Source organism: Staurois parvus, unplaced genomic scaffold (assembly GCF_062004578.1).
Source record: "Staurois parvus isolate SC_StPar_1 unplaced genomic scaffold, SC_StPar_1.0 ptg000719l, whole genome shotgun sequence".
NCBI classification, from domain to species: domain Eukaryota; kingdom Metazoa; phylum Chordata; class Amphibia; order Anura; family Ranidae; genus Staurois; species Staurois parvus.
The window spans coordinates 11,415,062-11,433,220 of record NW_028318515.1 but is presented as its reverse complement, the minus strand read 5'-3'; the positions used below and the strand labels follow the sequence as shown (position 1 = coordinate 11,433,220).

General features: G+C 40.3%; 1 protein-coding gene across 1 annotated transcript in view; it reads left to right on the top strand.

Moving 5' to 3' along the window:
* STX2 (syntaxin 2) overlaps nt 1-18,159 on the top strand; it is an 84,570-nt gene that overhangs the window by 44,564 nt on the left and 21,847 nt on the right. The window contains exons 5-8 of the mRNA XM_089653747.1: nt 3,474-3,547; nt 8,991-9,099; nt 14,764-14,837; nt 15,103-15,240. Coding sequence (XP_089509873.1) covers nt 3,474-3,547; nt 8,991-9,099; nt 14,764-14,837; nt 15,103-15,240 — 395 coding nt within the window. The remainder of the gene's footprint in view (nt 1-3,473; nt 3,548-8,990; nt 9,100-14,763; nt 14,838-15,102; nt 15,241-18,159) is intronic.

Here is an 18,159-nt window from a genome sequence, read left to right as displayed (position 1 = left end):
GTAACCAGTTGTGAGTGGTTGCAGCAGCAATTTAACCATTTAGTTGTATGAATGAGACCTCCAGACATCATGGAGATGAATGAAGCTTGTCCGAAAATGCGGAGCACTGAGCTATGTGGCTATGGGCGGCACAGTGGCTAAATGGTTAGCACTTCTGCCTGGCAGTACTAGGGTCGCTGGTTTGAATCCCAACCACGGCACCACCTGCCTGGAGTTTGCATGTTCTCCCTGTGCCTGCGTGGGTTTCCTCCGAGTACTCCGGTTTCCTCCCACACTCCAAAGACATGCTGGTAGGTTAATTGGATCCTGTCTAAATTGGCCCTAGTATGTGTGTGTATGAATGTAAGTTAGGGACCTTAGATTGTACACCCCTTGCGGGTTAGGGACTGATGTGAATGTACAATATATATGTAAAGCGCTGCGTAAATTGATGGCGCTATTTAAGTACCTGAAATAAATAACTCAGTGTGAAATATATTTTGTTTTGCGACCAAAACTACTGTTTTAGTTTTGTGGAATCATGCACACATAAAGCAACTATCCATGCCACAAATATGGACTGTGGTGACCTACTGTTCTGTGGAAGATGCAGAATGTTGTTCCTCCCTTATACAGTGCCTTTAAAAAGTATTCATACCCCTTGAAATCTTCCAAATTTTGTCATGTTACAACCAAAAACGTAAATTTTAACGGATTTTATGTGATAGACCAACACAAAGTGGCACATAATTGTGTAGTGCAAGGAAAATTATACTTTGTAGAACCACCTTTCACTGCAATTACAGCTGCAAGTCTTTTTTGGGGAGGTCTCTTCCAGCTTTGCACATCTACAGAGAGACATTTTTGCCCATTCTTCTTTGCAAAATAGCTCAAGCTCTGTCAGATGGGACGGAGAGCTTCTGTGAACAGCAATTTTCAAGTGTTGCCACAGATTCTCAATTGGATTTAGGTCTGGACTTTGACTGGGCCATTCTAACACATGAATATGCTTTGATCTAAAACATTCAATTGTAGCTCTGGCTGTATGTTTAGGGTCGTTGTCCTGCTGGAAGGTAGACCTCTGCCCCAGTCTCAAGTCTTTTGCAGACTCTAACAGCTTTTCTTCTAAGATTGCCCTGTATTTAGCTCCATCCATCTTCCCATCAACTCTGACCAGCTTCCCTGTCCCTGCAGAAGGACATCCCCACAACATGATGCTGCCACCATCATATGTCCCCCATATGGTTTCTTGCAAATTGCAAACAGGACTTCTTATGGCTTTCTTTCAACAATAGCTTTCTTCTTGCCACTCTTCCATAAAGGCCAGATTTGTGGAGTGCACGACTAATAGTTGTCCTGTGGAGAGATTCTCCCACCTAAGCTATGGATCTCTGCAGCTCCTCCAGAGTTACCATGAGCCTCTTGGCTGCTTCTCCTATTAATGCTCTCCTTACCCGGCCTGTCTTTTTAGGTGAACGGCCATGTCTTGGTAGGTTTGCAGTTGTGCCATACTCTTTCCATTTTTGAATGATGGATTTAACCGTGCTCCGTGAGATGTTCAAAACTTGGGATATTTTTTTTAAAACCTACCCATGCTTTAAACTTCTCCATAACTTAATCCCTGATTGTCTGGTGTGTTCTTTAGCCTTCATGATGCTGTTTGTTCACTAATGTTCTCTAACAAACCTCTGAGGGCTTCACAGAACAGCTGTATTTACCCTAGGTTCACATCTGGATCCGCACGAAAATATGTTTTTGGTTGTAACATGAAAAATGTGGAAAATTTCAAGGGGTATGAATACTTTTTCAAGGCACTGTATTTGACAAATGAACTGGTCTTCCTGCCAGGAGAGTTTACTAGCAGCAGTTTATAGATGTAACCTGTTGTGTTCTGAGCAAACAAATGCTGAAGCTCCTTTCTCAGGAGAATGACATTTCTGAACACTGAATTTTAATACATTGGTTTGATTAGCTTAATCTTAAGGGATCACTGACATTTGTAGGCATAGATCCCCTCTAGTGTGAAAATTCTTTGTGTTTTTTGTTTGTTTTTCAGGTTCTTTTGATATTTTAATTTACTTTTTACTAAAAACATGTGACATTTGATTAGCTGAAGTATATTTTACATTTTCTTCAAATTAGAGGACTGGTGTGTGCAATTGGTATGTCTTTTTTATTTTTATTGGCTCAAGTAAGTCAAGCACAGTTGTAATTTGGGCACTCGTGATTTTTAAAATTAAATTTCAGCTAAAGCCTAACTAGTCTTAAAAATGTTAAACCTCATAAAAACTCTATGCTGTTTTAATTATAGCTGAATATGATTTGTGTAAAATGTGCATGGCCAATAGATTGCCTCCCTCCCCCCCATCTTAGAACTTGTTAAAGTAAACCTGTAAGAAGAGAAATCTGAAGGCTTTCTTTGCCAGCTTGTTTTTTAACCACCTCCCGTTCGGCCATTGTATATAAACGGCCGGACTGTGGCAGTGCAGGGGCGGCTGGCTGTTTATAAACAACCTCCCCGCCCCCTGCTTGTGCGCGCTCCCTGCACAGTGATCACATGCAGAGTAGTAAGCAAGATGTCACTTCTGACATCATTGCTTACCACGTGTGAAATCTGTGAATGATCACAGAGGTCACATGGTACAAGGCTATTCACAACAGCCTTGTACCATGTGACAAGCTGTGACCAATCACAGCTCACACAGTATTTCTCAATGGCTGCAAGAATGCAGCCAGAGAGAAGGAGAAATGATTGCTTTTTCAGCCTTTATGTATGAAAAAGCAATCGGTGTAAAAAAAAAAAAATCTTCATCACCCCCCACAAGTGGTACAGTGTCACCATGGTGACACTGTACTGCAAGGGTGACAATATGTAAAAATAAATATCATATAAAAAATTAAAATAAAAATGTAAAAACATTTTTTAAATAAAATTATAATTTTTGGTTCTAAACTAATTTGGATTATTTTTTGCTAAAAAGATAACTGAATACATTTTGGCCAAGATTTATGATGAAATATTATTTATTTGCAAAATTTTATAAGAAAAACACTTTTTTCAAAATTTTTGGACTTTTCATTTATATAGCAAAAAAAATAAAAATCCCAGTGTTAAATAAATACCACCAAAATAAAGCTTTATCTGTCTCTAAAAATGCTGAAAAATTCATTTGGGTACAGCCTTGCATGACCACGCAATTGTCATTCAAAGTGTGATAGCACTGAAAGCTGAAAATTGGCCTGGGCAGGAAGGGGGTGGAAGTGTCCAGACTTGAAGTGGTTTAGGTACAGGTTTGGGGGCTAGCTTTCTGATTGTGTTTACCAAGTGAGACACTGACCTGGAAACAAGTACGTAGGCGTCACTTGATTTACTTTTTAAAGGGGGGAAAGGTTTACAGTGTAAATATGAATTTCCAACAGGTAACGGCAGGTCTCTGGAAAGTTTTAAAATTATGCCATTTTCATATTTCCTATACCGCTTCCTTTTCTTATAGCAATTGAGCAAACTGTTGACCATGATGATAATGCCAATAGATCCTCTGTGAATTTAAGAATAAGGAAGACTCAGGTAAGGCTTACGCACATAATTTGACAACATTTTTGGTTTTCCATTTGTTTTGTATTTTATTGTGTGACTGTGACCTTTACCACTTTCTCGCAGTCTTTAAAAAGTGTTCTTCTAACACACACAGAGTGGAAAGATTGTTCTGGGGAGACTTAAAGCGGAGTTCCAGCCGTTTTTGTAGCTGCTGACTTTTAATAAACACACACACTTACCTGTTCTGAGGTACAGCGATGTGCTCACCCGCGCCGTCCCTTTTCTCCTTCTCTCCACGATGCCGGCATCTCAACTGTGGGCACCAGGCTGTGACAGCTTGCAGCTTCACAGCTGGGTGGCCACTGCACATGCGCATGACATGCTGCGCATTCTGATTGGTCCGGCAGCCTTCTGGGACCTGTGTCCCAGGAGACTGTGGGAGGAAAGAGGGGGCCAAACTTCCAGCTCACTTCGCTGCCGCAAACTGAGCTGGGAGTGGGAGCGGGTACCTGTCAAAACCCCAGGTACCCACTCCCTCCCCCAAAAAACAAGGGTACCAAATATGGCAGTGGAGGGGAGGAGGAGGCAAACAAGGGGAGCTTCCACTTTTGGGTGAAGCTCTGCTTTAATAAGACTTATAGAGGATCATGAGAACTGAGAAGATAAATTTACAATTGATGTTCGCACACGTTTGTCACTTGTGAGAATAGTCCATAGCCCAATTTGACTTTAAAATGATCCAGCAGAAATGCTTGGGTGGTATGTTAAAAAATGGACAGTAATGAAAGAAATGAGATGGACACGAAGGGCTGTATTGTATTCAACATATTGTGCATGATGCTGATACGTGTTATGCACAGGAAGAAAGACACCGGTTGATTTACTAAAAGCAAGTTCACTTTGTAAGGGGATTTTCACTTCGCTTAGTGAAAGTGGTGAAGATTCACTATGCAAATAAAAACCCAATCATGTGCAAGGAAAGAAAAAGTAATTTTGCTTGTAATTCAACCCCAAAGTACATTTAAAATGCTCTGTCAGAAGTGCTAAGGGATCAATAGATTGATCACTTGTCTGTAGGATAATCCAAGACACATACTAGTACACATCCAAACATGTCTGTCTAATTTTATTAGAACGTGAGCGATAAATTCACCTTTTGTAAAAATAAATAAATACATTCACATCTTTTTGCAGGTAGAAAAATGTCCTTTTATTTTTTTTTTTTTACTAGGAGCCCTGAAAGCATTGCACCCATTCTCAGCTGAAGCATTTTATACCTGAATACAGGTGAAACATGTTAGAAGAGGTGAACTTATCCTTTGAGCCAAAGCTTATTTTCCATTTTGTATGCAGTCCCATTTAGGACAAGGCGAGAGTAAATCTCCTAAGTGTGTACACAAATAGCAGTAACAACCTCTCAGCAATCTTTTCAAAAGTAGAAAAAAAAATCTGTTTTGGCTCCACATAAACTTACTCTGTGTCTCTCTGTTCTGTCGTAAATGCTTCTCCCTGTTTCTTTTTTCTAAGTGTACACGTAGCCATGCACGCTCAGCTCACTGTATATTTGCATGCGTGGCAGTTATGTCATCCTGGCGCAGCCAATTGAGGTGGCCTAAGGCTGTGTGAGGCCCTGAAGAAGACTGGACGAAGATGAAAATGGTAGTGATGAGGGGGGAAAGGCATTTACAAAAGAAGCATGGCATGATGTACAAATATGCTAGGCATTATTGGACATCATAGCAAAAACTCCAAGGGGCCCCACTATTAGGTGGTTTAGTTTCACTTTAAGTATATGAAATTGTGCAAATAGTTAAATTATGATTACATTGATGTATAGATGTATGCCTTAAGTTGGCAACAGACAGAAGTGATAGTGGCCTTGATCCAGCTACTTAAGATCAGATGCCATAGGCCATGCCAGACATCTCCTGGCTTTTGAGCACTCTCATAAGATAAAGCAATTGGACAGTGGACTTTCCAGCCCAATCACTGATGTTTTCTATTTTTCTACTCTAAGCTGGAGCTTAGTTGCTCCCTTCTCCATTCTCCATAAGCCAAAATATGCATTTTCACCCAAAGCAAACATGTGTGTTTGTACAGTGATCTATCATGCATACATGGCTGGTCACCATCTGGTGTTTATTGCTTGTATATTTTGCAGGACATCCCTTTAGAGTCTATTTAAAGTATAGCAACATGTAATAGTTGAATGTACTTAGTGAACATTTAAAACTGTAATATTTTGTAGGCAGAGTAGGATTGCACAGGAAAGCAATATGTGTTAATAAGAAGGTGTAGTTAGCTAGATGTATTTGTGTATTGGAGGGGCAAAGGTCTAACAGATAATGTACTGAGGTAAAGAAGAAAGGAAATTCTTTGGTACTGCTATATTAGGGCCCACACACTGTAGAAAAAAAAAAAAGGATTCAAGTGCTGTGTGTAAGCTAGAGCCCCCCCCCCCCCCCCGCTCTTAGAGCATTCCCATTATGGGATAGCTCAACATAGCTTCTGACCAACAATGTGTACAGTCCAGACCTTAAAAGGTTTGGTCGGATCCTGAAACTTCAGAAGCCTGCGTTGGAATTGATTCATCGCTTGGAGTATTTTGGTCTTGTCCTGGATGTGGCGTAAGCCAGGGTCTTTCTTCCCCAAGAATACAACTTCAGACTCTCCGCTTCCAGATATGGACTGAAAAGTCTGTGTTGATTCACTGCAACTTTGCATGAGAATTCTGCATTTGGTAGCCTCTTTCAAAGCAGTTCTTTTTGTTCAGTTCCATTCCAGAGCTCTTCAACTCAACATTCTGTCATCGTAGGATAAGTTGATTCAGTCTTGGGACAAACTGACTTGCCTCACACGGAGGACCAGATTATAATTGGCTTGGTGGTCTAAGAATGCAAGTTTTGAGTAGGGAAAATCATTCCTCTCAATGTCCTGCAAGATCCTAACAAAAAAGGCCAGCCTGGAGGGCTGGGTAGGACTGCTAGACACTTTGTCACTGCAGAGTGGAATCCTGTCTTCCGATCAGCTTTCTAGATCTCTGGGCAATTTGATTGTCCCTGGATTGCTGGACTTCCCATCTTGAGGGTCATTTCATCCAGATGCAGACGGACAAAGGCACAGTAGTGTGACATACATCAACCATCAGGGAGGAACCAGAGCTCTTGCTGCAGCAGAATATGTAAAGAGGTTTCTATCTTGGCCAGAACTTAATTTTACAGCTTTGTCAGCTGTTTACATCCCTGGTGTAGAAAACTGACAGCCAGGCTACCTCAGCTGGCAAGCTCTGGATTCAGTAGAATGGTCCTTACATCTGAAGTGTTTCAGAACCTGTGTCACAGGTGGGGGTATTCTGGTCATTGACCAACTGGCCTCCTTGAGATCCATACAGCCTGATATATGCCTTTCTGAGTTTTAAACTTCCATGTCTACTCCACAGGGTCAAGATGTGAGGGCATGCCAATGATACTCTGCTCCAAACTGGCCTAGGCAGGTGTGGTGCTCCAAGGTCATATTACTGCTGGCAGATGCCAATTACAACTCTGCTATATGGTTGCCGATTTTAATGGCATGGCTGTTGAAGCTCGGTTTCTAATAGACAGGGGCCTCTCTGATTCTGCATTTTCCATGCAGTCATAAGCTACTTCTCACAAGGTCAACTATCGGGCATGGAGCGATACTTTGCATGGTGTGAGGATGAAACTTTTCACCCCCAGGAATTACTCTTTGGGACAAATTCTCACCTTTTTACAATCGGGCTTGGGCCAACAGTTGGCCCAAAGTACCATCAAAATGCAAACCCAACCCTTGTCCTGTAAAGAACCCCTTTTGATCTTATGTGATGTTGAGATCCAGAGCCTCTTTGCTTCCTAAGAGTAACGGGGTTAGCTCGGCAGTGGGTGTGTGTGACCCCCTGGATGGGTGCACAACACAAAAAGACAGGCGCAGCACAACAACAGTGGAGGTGAAAAAACAAAAAAGGTGCAGTTTATTTACACTATATACAAAAAATGCCAAACAAAAAAGAAACCTCAAATTAAATCCTGGCCAACTTGGCTACTTACTGTACCAACAGCTTTCCCTAGCTACCCACTAGGTACAGCCTGGTGCTATACCTAGTTGCTAGTAGTTGGAGGCTAGCCACACAGGCTTTTGTCTTCCTGCACACAGATAAGATGTTTGCTCCCCAGACAGTTCAGGCATAGATCTGGTTCCAGGTTGGAGCAACTCCCTAAGCAAGCTGGGAAGTTTTATAGCAGCCTTAATGAGCCCACTACCTTCAGCTGGGCTCATTACCTCCATGCAGAAGGACTCAGCACTTCCCTCTAGTGGAACAAATCCCCATAAAGTCTGAACCTTGGACAAATGTATTGTCCATCCAGGACGCAACCAGGTGATTTCACCTGCCTACTGTCACATAAGGTAGAATAAAATGAGTTGGTAAATACCCCTTCTGACCAAATACAAATGTAGGTGGAAGTGTACCACAGTTGTTTATGAATTCTGTGTCCCTTAATGAACTCCAAGAAATTAATTTTACAGTAAACACAAAAGGCTTATTTTCCCACATGGTTCTAATTGGGAGCCTTGTGTCTTCACGTACAACTGTCATCTGAAGCCTGTGGCCACTTCTTAGGATGCCAATAGATCCTCAAGGATGCATTAAAATTAAACTGAAGTGTCCTCCAAAGACATTTTTTAAACAGACTTTTGTGTTAACATTTCTCTGGTATTTCCTTTTACGGCATAAACAAGCACAATTCATTACCTGCAAGTATTTGTGCAAACATTTAATTGGTGTATTGTTTCAAAGTAGTAGAAATTTCACAAGCTTGCAGCACTTCTTACACGCTTTGTGGCAAGTTGTAAAAACTGTCTTTGTTTAGTAAACACTGAGACCTATAGTCTCTTTACCTTCCTCATAACCCTGGCAAACAACGCATTTTTTTTTTTGGTTAGAGTAAGGAAGGATTAGACACAATCACATTTTTATTGCTGTGTGTGTCTCCATTCCTTTATTTGTATTTGTTACTTTTGTCACTGAGAAATAAAGTGAGTGGAAATGGAGGGGTTTAGAGTTCGCCTGACGGGTTTTAACTCTTCCCTACTCTATGCTAAAAAAAGAAAAAGTTTAGGCGATTCATACTTATTAACAGATACTAAATACAGTAAATATTTTCATAAATATTTCTTATACCTAGACAGAACAATATATATTATTTTTTCTTGCAAGTATGTATGAAAGTGTTAACTTTAATTTACACAGTCTTATATCTGAATGTTCTAAGACATCTAGCCTTTCCCCTCACTATCCAACAAGGGAAACCAGCTTTGTCTAGATTTCCACCTTTATGCTTTATTTACGTTGTATATCTGGACTCTTTAACATCTTGTGTGCTGTACTTGCCTGTTTGTTATCCAGCATGTTCGTGTCCAGCACTAAACATTTGTTTGTTGTTTTTTATTATTCCAGCATACAGTATTGTCCAGAAAGTTTGGGGAGGTTATGATAGAATACAATGAAACACAGATTCAATTTCGGGAGCGCAGTAAAGGACGGATACAACGTCAGCTAGAAATAAGTATGATATTTCTATAATTCTTGCTTTCTGTACAGAATTTTTTCAAACTCTGCATGTGGGGGAGGAGGGTGCAGAGCTACATGTCTTTCCAGTATTCCAGTGCATCACATTTGTATTAATGACGTGTGGAATGATGGCTCCATTTTAAAGCTAAAGTTTTTAATTTGCCAATATTTTGCCTTTCCATTATGATTTTCGTTTTTATTCTATATCTTATTTTTGACCAAGTGATGTCATCACTGGGTCTCTGTGCTTCTCTCTGCAATGCAGACAGATCATGGATAATGGAAGGGGCCAGCAGGGTGCTGTTCAAAGCTTTCTAAAAACATCACAGCTCCTTCCTTCATTACTCCTCTCAGTAGTCCTCTATTCTGATGCAACCTGTGTGATGGCCCTTGAGAAGAGTTCTGCAAATGTCAAATTGCTTTGATGGGTGGATGTCAGTTTTGAGGAGTAGGCATTTCTAGACAGGCTGAACAAAAACCTAATAGATTCTTACATCTGTGCTATACAGCCTAGATCAAAACAGTGGGATCATGTTTTATTGGGGTTTTTTCTGCTTTCCTCTGGTGTGTGTGTGCGTGTGCGTGCGTGTGTTTTCTCTCTGAACTGGATAGACGTGTCTTCTTTCAACCAGGCTATCTATGTAACTATTTCCTGCTGTGCCTATTATATTTTTGACAGCTGGGCCTCAGAATTCAATGGTAGAAACCATGCTACTTTTGCATATTCATATGAAACTTGTTTCCAGTTAATACTCTACATTCTGATGCATGATTCTAGATTCCAAAACTTTAGAAATTAATAGAGGGAGATATTGCTGATCTCAATGATCAAGACAGGAAGAAATTTTACAACTCCTTCTTTTCAGGCATTTCATCAAAAAACAGTTATCAGCTTAGGTTCTTCCATAGAGTCTGTTTCACACCGCTCAGGTTATTTAAAATGGGTAAACATAAGAATGGAACTTTACTCAAAACAATTGATAAAAAATAATGTTCTTTTGCAAAGAACATACATTCCACACTAATAATTAAGCAACCAAAGTTAATGTGTGCTGTAAATTGCCTCCATCATTTTCCCTGTTTCGTCTTGCTGGAGGTTGCCATTTTTTTCAAGCCCAGAGCCCTGAACAGCAGTTAAAGCGGAACTAAAGCCTCCTATTCTTTCAGCCAAGGAAACCGGCTTCTGTTTGATTTGCAACTGCCATGGTGCTGCACATATGATCAGTCATGACACCAGTCATTTGATGGTTTGACAGTTTGGTTGAGAACTTCTGAAACTGTTAACTTGATAGGTTTAGTTCCACTTTAATCTTTAGACTGTCAGCAAATCGGCCTCTAAAAATTCAGTGCCTAAAAATGGAGAGCAACTGACAATGTGTAGAGCAGGGTGAGGCATGTATTACTGGATTTTAACCAGTATAGGCACGTATTTGTAATGTTTTATATTGCTATACCTGCAAAAGGAGCCAGCCTGGTGTGATCTAGCAAGACTTAATTTTCTGACTAAAGTTCCACTTTAAATACATTGTTTACATTTACCCTGAAATAGTGTTCATGACTGCACTAGATTTTTTGCAGGATCAACAGAGTTTTTTGCCAATTACTGAACAGATATAACACCCTAACCACTGGCACACTTCCTTTAAGCAGTACTAAACCCAAAACCAAAAATGTAATTTATTGCAGCTTACAAATCATTAGATGTGGTGACTGCAATAGTTTTCTTTTTTAAGATTTTTTTTCCTCTGTTATCACCTGGTGTTCTGGCCAGTAGCACACTCCCTGATTTAGACTGTCCCCATTCTGGATAAAGGAGCACAGGGGCACCTTTAGACAACAGCATTGTCAGTCTGGGGGGAGGAGAGAGCTAGCTGTATTAGCAGATTTAAATACACCAATAACCCTTTGGGCATAGAAGTTAAAAAAATTATCAAGGCATACCAGAAATGTATCCTTGGTTAAAGATTTTTAAAATTCCACAGAAAATCTTCATAGGGTTTTAAAGAACAGCTTGGGGTAATACATGGAACTAATCACTAAAGTGCTGCTGCTATCCAAAAATAATTTTGTCATTCTGAAGTTATAACATCTAGTCATTTTACCTTACATTTGCCTGTCACAAAAGACTAGTGATAGAACGTAGTGTGCATGAAAGCAGGCACTATTAACCATCTAAAAGTCTAAACATTTCTCCATACTAAACCACATGAGCACACCTGTTCAAGTCTGTAGAGAAGTGTTTAGACATGCATACTGCATGTCACTATGCAATTCTGGAGTGAGATTTGGCCTTCTGGCAATATGTACATATTTGGGGGTCCAGCTTTCTCTAATCTAGAATACAAAAAAAAAACACGTTTAGGGTACTCCTCTACCCTCCTGACACCGTGTGGACTAATTCTAATTCAGCTGAGGGCTCCGTTTTTAGACTTGATGGGAGTGTACGGATGACATGATCAAAAACCACTTGGCTTGCCTTTCTGCGCTTAGGTTATGGTACTGGTTCAATTGAAGCTCAATGTGCTTCAAAAAAGCTGGTGTTTTGTCATCTATAGACTTCAGTGGGCAATTATTCACATATGCTAAGAGATAAATGTGGTAAAATTCATGGATGTTTTTCTGCAAACACGATACATCAGCATTTGGACTAGGAGAGGATAATTAAAGTGGTTCCAAAGTCAAAAAGGTGTTTGGTTTTTTATTCCCCTTTTTAAAGCATTCTCTGCATAGGTAAAAAAAAAAAACCCTCCAAACTACTTGTTCCCCAACGCATCCCTAAACACCTATCTCTTCTCATGATTGAGTTCTGTCCCGGCTGCAGCTCTACTCCGCCCCCCCCCCCCCCCGGTCAGCATGCAGCTTGCTTGAGGGGACAACCACAAGAAGAAAGAGTGGAGAGCACTGGTGGGGACTCGAGAAGAGGGGGTGCATCTAAAAATCTTTTTTATTTTAATCCCTTGCCTACCGAGCCAATTCTGACTTTTCTCTTCAACATGCAAAAATTATAATTTTATTTGCTAGAAAATTACCCGAAACCCCCAAACATTGTATATTTTAAGCAAAGGCCCTATAGAACAAAATGATGGGTGTTACAATTTTTTATGTCACACGGTAGTTGCACAGGAGTTTTTCAAATGAAACTTTTTTGAAACCACTTGAAAACACTTTAATGAATTTTAGTGAACACAATACCAATTTTTTTTCTAAAATATAAAAGATGATGTTACACTGAGTACATGCCAAACATGTCTTGCTTAAAAATTGCTCATGGAATGGCAACAAACTACAGTGCTTTAACCGCTTCCCAACTGCCCTATAGCAGAAATACTGCTACAGGTCGGCACAGTTGCACAAAATCATGTGTATATATACGTGATTTTGCAAGTCCAGGTAGGGGGAACGCGTGCCGCCATTTGTGGCTTTGGCTGTCAGTCATTGGGTCCCGGCCGGTGATTACTAAGGATCTCTGACAGTGAGAACTGTTTTGTTTACTAACAGTTCTCCTCCCTGTCAGTTTGGGCACACTGCTTTGGAAAGCAGTGTGCTTACAGTGAAACACACAGACAGTGCCTCATAGTAAAACACACCCAGCACACAGTTAACCCTTTGATCGCCCTCATGTTAACCCCTTCCTGCCCAGTGCCATTAGTACAGTGTCAGTGCTTTATTTTTATTTATTTTTTCAGCACTGATCACTGTATTGGTGTCACTGGGTATATCAATTCCCCAGTGTCAGAATGTCCGCTGCAGTCCCGCTATAAGTCGCTGATCGCCGCCATTACTAGTAAACATTAAAAAAAATTAAAAATACCAGTGTGTATATTGCCATTTGTAAATGCTATAACCTTCATGTAAACCAATTAATTTACATGTATTGGTTTTTTTTTTTAGCAAAGACATGTAGCAGAATACATTTTGGCCTAAATTTAGGATAAAATTTGATTTTTTGAAATTTTTTTACTGGACATGTTTAATAGCAAAAAGTCAAAAATATTGTTTTTTTTTCTCAAAATTGTCTTTTGTTTTTTCAGCGCAAAAAATAAAAACCGCACAGGCAATCAAATACCACCAAAACAAAGCTCAATTTGTGGGAAAAAAGAACGTAAATTTAATTTGAGTGCATCGTTGCATGACCGTGCAATTGTCAGTTAAAGTAACGCAACACCGTAACGCAAAAAATGGCCTGATCAGGAAGGGGGGTAAATCCTCTAGAGGGCAAGTGGTTAAATTATCCATAGGCAACGCTTTAGAAGCCTGATTGTTCTCTCTTTGACGTTCGCAGTGATACCTCACATGTGTGGTGCAATCACTGTTTGTGCAGGACCGATGCTTGTGTTAACCTTTTGCGCATGAGCACGGGGGGGGGGGCGAAAACATTTAAATATTTTTTTAATTTTTACATGGTTTCTTTCTTTTTTTTTTTTTTTTTATCACTTTTATTGCGGTCACAAGGAATGTAAACGTCCCATGTGACAGCAAAAGGCAGTGACAGGTACTTTTTATGGTGAGATCGAGTGGTCAGTAACCGGAAGAGACTAAATCAATGTCACTTCCATTTGTGACGTCACACAATGGGAGGAACAATTTCAGTTCCTCTCACTGTGTGCTGGGAGACGGATGCCACCGGTTGCATCCTTTCTGACTGGAACTACTTATAATGTTTTAGCTGGAGCATCTAAATCTGCTGCCGTCTCCAGACGGACAATGCTACTGTTCAACGGTGTCTGCTTTACTACTTCATCCAGAATGCAGACATCTTAGACAGGAAGTGATACCGGCTGAATCACCAGGTGAAAATAAAGGATAAATAGCCTAAAAAGAAAACGAATGTAGCCACCACATCTAAAGCAAGAATTAAAGGGAGCTTTTGTACTTTCCTTTCCTTTTACGGTCCTGTCCCTCACCAGTTTTCTTCATTGGCCAGGGCACCATGATGTTGTGCATGTGCAGGAGGTCATCATTCTGGCACACTGGGAACAGGCTAGCTGCTGTAAATGGAGGTACACATGCACAGCTCAGTTTACATGCCGCTGTGAACAGGAGGAATGTGTATTTTAATGTTGAAGAGATATTATGGGGTTGATTTACGAAAACTGGAGAGTGCAAAATCTGATGTAGCTCTGTATAGATACCAATCAGCTTACAGATTTTTATTGTCAAAGCTTAATTGAATTAGCTTACAGTTTTTCTATATTTTCAAAGCTTTGTTGGACAGGCTGGAGTTAGAAGCTGATTGGTTACCATGCACAGCTGCACCATATTTTGCAGTCTCCAGTTTTAGTAAATTAACCCCTATATGTCTCTTCAGCAATAAAAACAACCTGTGTGCTTGCAGTGTACAATGGAAGTTTAGTTCCACTTAAGGATTGGTAAGCTGCAATACATTACACTTTTGTGATTACAACATATTCATTTTTGCAACCGTCTATTAAAATGCCCACATGCCCTTTGCTCATCGATCTAATGTTAATTGTGCATCAGACTACACAACTGCAGAAAAGAAAATGGACTGTCCCATGTTTTTCCTGTTGAAATATTAATGAATAAGACCATTTTCAGACACTTTTTTTTTTCTTTTTTAACTGGAAAGTGTGAAGAACAGAGTCTTTAATGTCTTTCTGTGGGCAAGCACACAAATGACGTTATTGCTTTGTTTCAGCTGGAAAAAGTACTACAGATGAAGAACTGGAAGAGATGCTGGAGACTGGAAACCCAGCAATTTTCACTTCGGATGTAAGTAAAAAAAATTTTTTTTAAAAAATGTATGAATGGATAGAGGAGAAACAGACTATAAATAATTTATCCTAACTGCAGAATGATTAGAGTGAAAAAAGTCACCCCACATTTCACATGGTCAGCCCTTTTCTATTAAGAAGCCTTGTGTATCCTCCCTGCCTTTTTTCACCTCATTACTTTTATATTTCAGTGCATCCAAATTCTCACTTCTATGGAGAGCATTTATTGATTGCTATAAATGTACCTTTTTTTTTTTCCATAGATCATTTCAGATTCCCAGATTACAAGGCAGGCTCTAAATGAGATTGAATCACGGCACAAGGATATCATGAAGCTGGAATCTAGCATACGGGAGTTACATGACATGTTTATGGACATTGCCATGTTAGTGGAAACTCAGGTAATTTAAGAATTTCTTCTGGTTTGTTGAAAAGTGGGTAAAAAGTAACGCATAACACTGACTTTTATATCTGTAGAATTAAAGCAATAATCTTTTTTTTTTTTTTTTTTTCTCTAAAATTAAATAAGATGTTATACTTACCAGCTTTGGCACTGAACCTCCTCTTATGGGGTCCCCCACTGGCGATCTTTGCTCCTCCTCTTCTGCCTGCAACACCATAGCAAGCCGCTTACTATGGTGGGTGACAGGTGCGGTCATGCTCCCAAGTTGGACTGTGTGCGTCCATATATCTATATAGTCCTCCCGCGCTCTAGGCCTCCTAATCTATATTATAAAAGCTGCTAACACCTTACCATATACCAAATGGGAATACCGAATAGAGTTAATTGGTGCTGCGCTAATTCTAAGTATGATATAAATACCTTATAAAGGTATATAATGTATTTATATCATACTTAGAATTAGCGCAGCACCAATTAACTCTCTATTGTGTGTGTCCATAGATACACACAGCTCAGCCCTGCCCCTGCTCCCTCCTCACTGGATATGACTGACAGCAATAGGAGCCAATGGCTCCCACTAGTCTGTGTAGCCACTGTGAGAGGAGAGAGAAGATGCAGCTGAGCACACCGTTGAATCGAGAGAGGTGACAGGTAAGTATTTAGGGAGGGAGAGAAAGGAACAGGTATTGGAAGGTTTTTTTTACCTTAATGCAGGGAATGCATTAAATTAAAAAACCTTAAGGCTTGTACAATCACTTTAAATTGTATCAGTAGGTGTTTGTCAACTTCCCAGTCATCTGCTATGGATTCTTTTTGTTTTTTTTTTTTTGTTTTATAAAAGTAAGACTAGGAACAAGCAGCAGCACCCATTCAAATTTCAGGAGTTACTTTTCTGTTGACATCTTAAATATTAAGTGTTATGCATGATAAGTTCTCTGGATTGCATTAATTTACGGTTTTCCAGTAAAGTTGTAGTACTGTGAGGAAATCTTTAGCAAAGTTTTCTAGTCTAAACTCACAGGGGTGCAGCTTGCAGAGTGGATCATTCTTTAGGATCACCACATTTTTAGAGATTTCATTTAGCTGGGTTTTAATGGAAAGTTTTTTGTTTTTTTTTAATGTCAGAATAGAGGATCATAAACACTTGAGATGCCCATTAGACATGTCTTATAAAGATGGGAGCCTGGAGGACAAGAAGTGTTACAAGTAAAATATATTACAAGTGTCAAAAGATGACGTGCAATAAATGGCTTACTAAGTTAGTTATAGTTACTGATCAGTCTGACATTGACTTTCTATCTCTTGGAGATGAGCATCACATGTCACTGTTCAGGAAAATGCAGATGACTGAATGAAAAAAAGAAGAAATATTCGTAGTTCAATATAAATCCTGACTGCCCACACTTATTTAACCTCCCTGGCGGTATGATTATTTCAGATTTTTGGTGCTGAAAGCGGTACCATTATTTTGCATGGAAATTTGTAGTTTTTTTATTGTAGGCCTGTCATTTTTAGGAATAACTCACTGAAATCTGTCCGAACAAGAGTCTAGTAAACATTCCGGATATGATAAAACTTGAAACACGAAATCATAAATTATAATTTAATAAATAATCATAAAAAATAATATAATAATAAATGTAATTCCGTAATATAATCAAACCAAAAACACTGAAATTTGAAATAGAGCGCCAAGTTAGCACATCGCTGAGCAAAGTCGCAGAATCGTTTTCAGTGTCTGACGAATTTCCCCACAAATCATTAGCACGCTTTTTGGATGCCATGGACTTTTTCCAGTTTCCAGGCAGAAAACAGTCCAAATGCAGGCAGGGCACAGGACAAAGTAGTAGGGACAAAATGTATGTGAAATGCTTTGAAACAGCAATGTTTTGCTATGTAATATTGTTAAAAAAAAAAAAGACATTTTTTTAAAACTTTCAAATTTGCCGCTGGTTCCGGCGCCCGTACGTCACAGGGACAGGAACACGGAAGCCGGATGCCGGCATCGGCCGGAGGAGATGGCCGGGGACGCTGCAGGGGACTCATCGCGGGAGCGAAGGACAAGGTAAGCGCTGCAGGGAATCCCTGAGGAACGCCGCATGGTAAGCCCGAGTGTAGCTCGGGGTTACCGCTTGTGGTACTGAAATTTTACCCCGAGCTACACTCGGGAATACTGCCAGGGAGGTTAACTGAATCGCTTAACCACATGCCGCCCAGCCGCTGTAGAAATACGGCGGCAGGGCGCCATGGCTGGGCAAAACCACGTTTTAAAACGTGTGTTTTTAAAACAGGGGGCACGCGCGAGGCGCTCCGCCGCCCTACCTGTCCCGCCGATCACAGCCATGGATGTCAGTCGCCGGATCACAGCCAGTCGTTACCAGCTATGTCCCGGCAATCGGCGGCAATCACTGACAGAGAGCACAGCTGTAGTAGCTGTGCTTTCTGTCAGTTCCCTGACAGCTCCAGGACACGCTGATCGGGACAGAAGAGTTTCTCTCTCCCAATCAGCAGTGTTCCCTGCAGTACACAACCCCGCCCCCTAGTAAAACACTCCTCTCACACAGTTAACCCTTTCCCTGAATAATAAACTTAACCCCTTCCTCCCCAGTGCCATTAGTACAGTGTCAGTGTTTTTTTTTTTGTTTTTTTTGCACTGATCACTGTATTGGTGTCACTTGGGATGTCAGTGACCCCAAGTCAGTACCCCCCAATGTCAGAATGTCCGCCGCAGTCCCGCCATAAGTCGCTGATCACCGCCATAAGTCGCTGATCGCCGCCATTATTAGTATAAAAAAAAACTAAAAATCCCAGTATCTTTCCCGCCATTTGTAAATGCTATAACTTTAACGTAAACCAATTAATTTACACGTATTTTTTTAGCAAAGACATGTCGCAGAATGCATTTTTGCAGAAATTT